Genomic DNA, 3,842 nt, shown 5'->3' with positions numbered 1-3,842 from the left:
CCCCAACCCCAGTGGACCCTCGCTCCCTGCGGCTGGGGTGGCTGCCAGCTAGAGAGTGACTTAGGTCTGGGGCATCAGTCTCCTTCGGTCTTTTTCATGAAACTCTTTGAGAACTCTTGCCCTTCCGCCCAGGCCCACGGGAGAGAAGAAAAGGGCTTTTGTCTTTGCCTACATTTGGGCAAGAAATGATAAAAGGGGGGGGGGGTGCTTTCTGGGCATGGGGAGTGGGCCTGTTTGAGGGCTACCCCCAGCTCCTCCCCACCAGACTTAGGGGTTCCCTTTGTGCCCCTGCAAGTCAGCCCTTCACGTCCAGCCTCCTCCCTGGGTAGGGGAGGCTACTGTTCACACCTGGGCCTGGCTGCCCCTCCTGGGCCCCTCCCCAAAGCATCTCTGAGCCAGGTGCAGGGCCCCAGGTTGGCTCTGCCTCTTTCCAACCCCTCTCCCCCGACAGACCCTCTGCAGGGAGAGGACGGGAGGGGTAGGCGCACAGCAGTATCCTTACTGTGCCCACAGGCTCCACCCAGCTGCCCCCATGCAGGGACCTGCTCCCCAGCTGTGCCTGCATCTTGAGCAGCTCTGACTGTCCCCAGGGCCAGGATGAGCTGGCCTGTGGCATAGAACTTGCTTTCCCTGATGGAGGCCAAGGCTGGTGGGGTGGGGGCAGGAGGTGGCTCTCTCTCCCTACCTGACTGTGTTTTATCTCCTCTTCCCTTCAGAGGGGCTGCCCGTCCCGGGAGGCCCCAACAGGACAGGAGTTCCCTGCCCGGAATACTCCTGCCCGGACGGCCTCTGCATCAGTTTCCAGCTGGTGAGGGGTGGGGAGCGGTGGTGCAGGGGGCAGAGCCATTGTGCCACCCAACGAGAAAGGGGCCCTGACCCGTTCCTTCCCCAGGTGTGCGATGGGAAGCCTGATTGTGAAATGACAGGAGAGGCAGAGCTCTCCCCAGAAGAGCAGGGTTGTGGGGCCTGGGAACCCTGGAGCCCGTGGGGGTCCTGCAGCCACACGTGTGGGCCTGGGGTGCAGGGCCGGAGCCGCCACTGTTCCCCGCCCAGGCTCCCGGTGCTACAGCTCTGCCCCGGCCCCGAGCACCAGACTCAGGCCTGCTTCACGGCTGCCTGCCCAGGTGAAGAGCTGGGCACCTGGGAGGGCAGTGGAGTTGGTGGGGCCCAGAGGGACTGGGTGAGGAAGGCCACTGAGCTCCTACCCAGACCTCATGGTGCCCTGCCTGTGGGTCCCTCCTCACAGTGGACGGTGAGTGGACCTCTTGGTCTCCCTGGTCCCTGTGCTCTGAGCCATGCAGGGGCACCATGACCCGGCAGCGACAGTGCCACCCACCCCAGAATGGGGGCCAGGCCTGCGTCATGCTGCCTGGGGGCCCTCACAGCACGGGCCAGTGGAACCAGACCTGTGAGTGGAAGGGCGGAGGGAATGGTGCGGGGAGCGTGGAGGGGCTGCCAGCACTCACCCTCCCTGACCTCTGGTTCTTGTTTTTCTCAGGGCCCTGCCTTCAGGATGGCTGCCCCAATGCCACCTGCTCTGGGGAGCTAGTATTCTGGCCCTGTGCCCCCTGCCCTCTGACCTGTGATGGCATTTCTGATCAGACGGTGTGCCCTGCTGACCGGTCCTGCAGCGGCCCAGGTGAGGGGCCTCCAGGCTCTGGGCGTGGTGGGTATGCCCAGAGCTGAGCTCTCTGCAGGGGTGCCTCACGCCGGGCCTTTTGTAGGCTGCTGGTGCCCCAAAGGACAAGTGCTGGGCAGTGAGGGGCAGTGTGTGTGGCCCTGGCAGTGCCCCTGCCTGATGGATGGTGCCCGCTACTGGCCTGGGCAGCACATCAAGGCTGACTGCCAGCTCTGCATCTGCCAAGACGGGCAGCCCCGGAGCTGCCGGCCCAACCCCGACTGTGCCCGTGAGGTCTCACCCTTGGCCCCCCTGCCTGTGGGTCCCTCCTCACAGTGGACGGTGAGTGGACCTCTTGGTCTCCCTGGTCCCTGTGCTCTGAGCCATGCAGGGGCACCATGACCCGGCAGCGACAGTGCCACCCACCCCAGAATGGGGGCCAGGCCTGCGTCATGCTGCCTGGGGGCCCTCACAGCACGGGCCAGTGGAACCAGACCTGTGAGTGGAAGGGCGGAGGGAATGGTGCGGGGAGCGTGGAGGGGCTGCCAGCACTCACCCTCCCTGACCTCTGGTTCTTGTTTTTCTCAGGGCCCTGCCCTCAGGATGGCTGCCCCAATGCCACCTGCTCTGGGGAGCTAGTATTCTGGCCCTGTGCCCCCTGCCCTCTGACCTGTGATGGCATTTCTGATCAGACGGTGTGCCCTGCTGACCGGTCCTGCAGCGGCCCAGGTGAGGGGCCTCCAGGCTCTGGGCGTGGTGGGTATGCCCAGAGCTGAGCTCTCTGCAGGGGTGCCTCACGCCGGGCCTTTTGTAGGCTGCTGGTGCCCCAAAGGACAAGTGCTGGGCAGTGAGGGGCAGTGTGTGGCCCTGGCAGTGCCCCTGCCTGGTGGATAGTGCCGCTACTGGCTTGGGCAGCACATCAAGGCTGACTGCCAGCTCTGCATCTGCCAAGACGGGCAGCCCCGGAGCTGCCGGCCCAACCCCGACTGTGCCCGTGAGGTCTCACCCTTGGCCCTGACCGAGGGGTCCCACCCAGCCAGGCACCCACCCCTGCTCCGGCCCCTGACTCTTGGTCCTTTCTCAGTGAACTGTGGCTGGTCGCCCTGGTCCCCCTGGGCTGAATGCCTGGGGCCCTGTGGGGGCCACAGCATTCAGTGGTCCTTCCGGAGCCCCAGCAGCCCCCACCTCTCCGGCCCTGTGTGCCCAGGCCTGTGTGCCCAGGTATGTCCTGCCCCGGGGTGCCTGGGTGTCCAGGGTGGGTGAGGAGTGCAGGAGAAGAATGACCCTGTGGGCAGGGTGTAAGCACCTGGAGTGGGAGGGGGCAAACCTGGGAGGGGACAGTCCCAAAGCTCCACCCCCACCCCAGCCTCCTCCCAGGAAGCCCCGCGTGAGATGAACAGGGTGGGCCTGGCCTGAAACAGAGTTTGGGGCAGCCTTGGAGATGTGGGTGTTTGTGGGGCTGGAGCTTTGGTTAAGACCCTGCATACCACACGGCTCCAGCCCCTCCCGTGCTTCATCCCCTGCACGTCTCTGTCCTGTCCTGATGTGGACTTGCCTCCTCCTGACAGTGCCAAGCACCTGGGGTCTGTGGGCTCTCTGGTACACCTGCTCAGCCCCCTGCGATGGAGGCATCCAGACACGTGGGCGCAGCTGGGCAGCTGGCTCGGCTGCTGGGGACGCCAGGGACCCCACAGCCAGACCAGGGACTGCAACATAAAGCCGTGCACGGGTGCCAGGTCCCCTCCCAGTTGTTCTCCCGCAAGTCCCTGGGGATTTGACCTTTCCTTAGCCCCGCCTTCGCACCCCTCTCTTGAGCTAAGAGAGACATTGCTGGATTTCCTGTGTCTCCTCCAGCTCCTACCCACTGGAGACCAGGTACCAGCTGTGGCCCGAGGGAGGGGGCCTCCTCTGGCTTCTCCATCCTGTCAACAGACTCCCCAGCCCTTGCCTTCACTCCTGCTGAGACCAGCTCTGTCTTCCCATCCAGTCCAGTGCCCAGGGGACATGGTGTTCCACTCAGCTGAGCAGTATCGCCAAGAGGGGGGGTCTCTGCTCTCGGCTGTGCCTGGCGCAGGGCCCAGGGGTGGAATGTACCAGCTTCTGTGCCCCTGGCTGCACCTGCCCCCCTGGCCTCTTCCTGCACAACGCCAGCTGCCTACCCCGCACTCGGTGCCTCTGCCAGATGCACAGGTGTGTCTATGAACCGGGAGCAGTGGCTCACCTC

General features: G+C 64.9%; 1 protein-coding gene across 1 annotated transcript in view; it reads left to right on the top strand.

The window, feature by feature from the left end:
- SSPO (SCO-spondin) overlaps nucleotides 1-3,842 on the top strand; it is a 21,703-nt gene that overhangs the window by 14,141 nt on the left and 3,720 nt on the right. Inside the window, 7 exon segments of the mRNA XM_014528179.1 lie at nucleotides 717-808; nucleotides 893-1,124; nucleotides 1,247-1,408; nucleotides 1,499-1,639; nucleotides 1,725-1,907; nucleotides 1,955-2,116; nucleotides 2,207-2,347. Coding sequence (XP_014383665.1) covers nucleotides 717-808; nucleotides 893-1,124; nucleotides 1,247-1,408; nucleotides 1,499-1,639; nucleotides 1,725-1,907; nucleotides 1,955-2,116; nucleotides 2,207-2,347 — 1,113 coding nt within the window.

Source organism: Myotis brandtii, unplaced genomic scaffold (genome assembly GCF_000412655.1).
Source record: "Myotis brandtii unplaced genomic scaffold, ASM41265v1 scaffold621, whole genome shotgun sequence".
NCBI lineage: Eukaryota > Metazoa > Chordata > Mammalia > Chiroptera > Vespertilionidae > Myotis > Myotis brandtii.
This window is presented reverse-complemented; position numbering and strand designations above follow the sequence as displayed.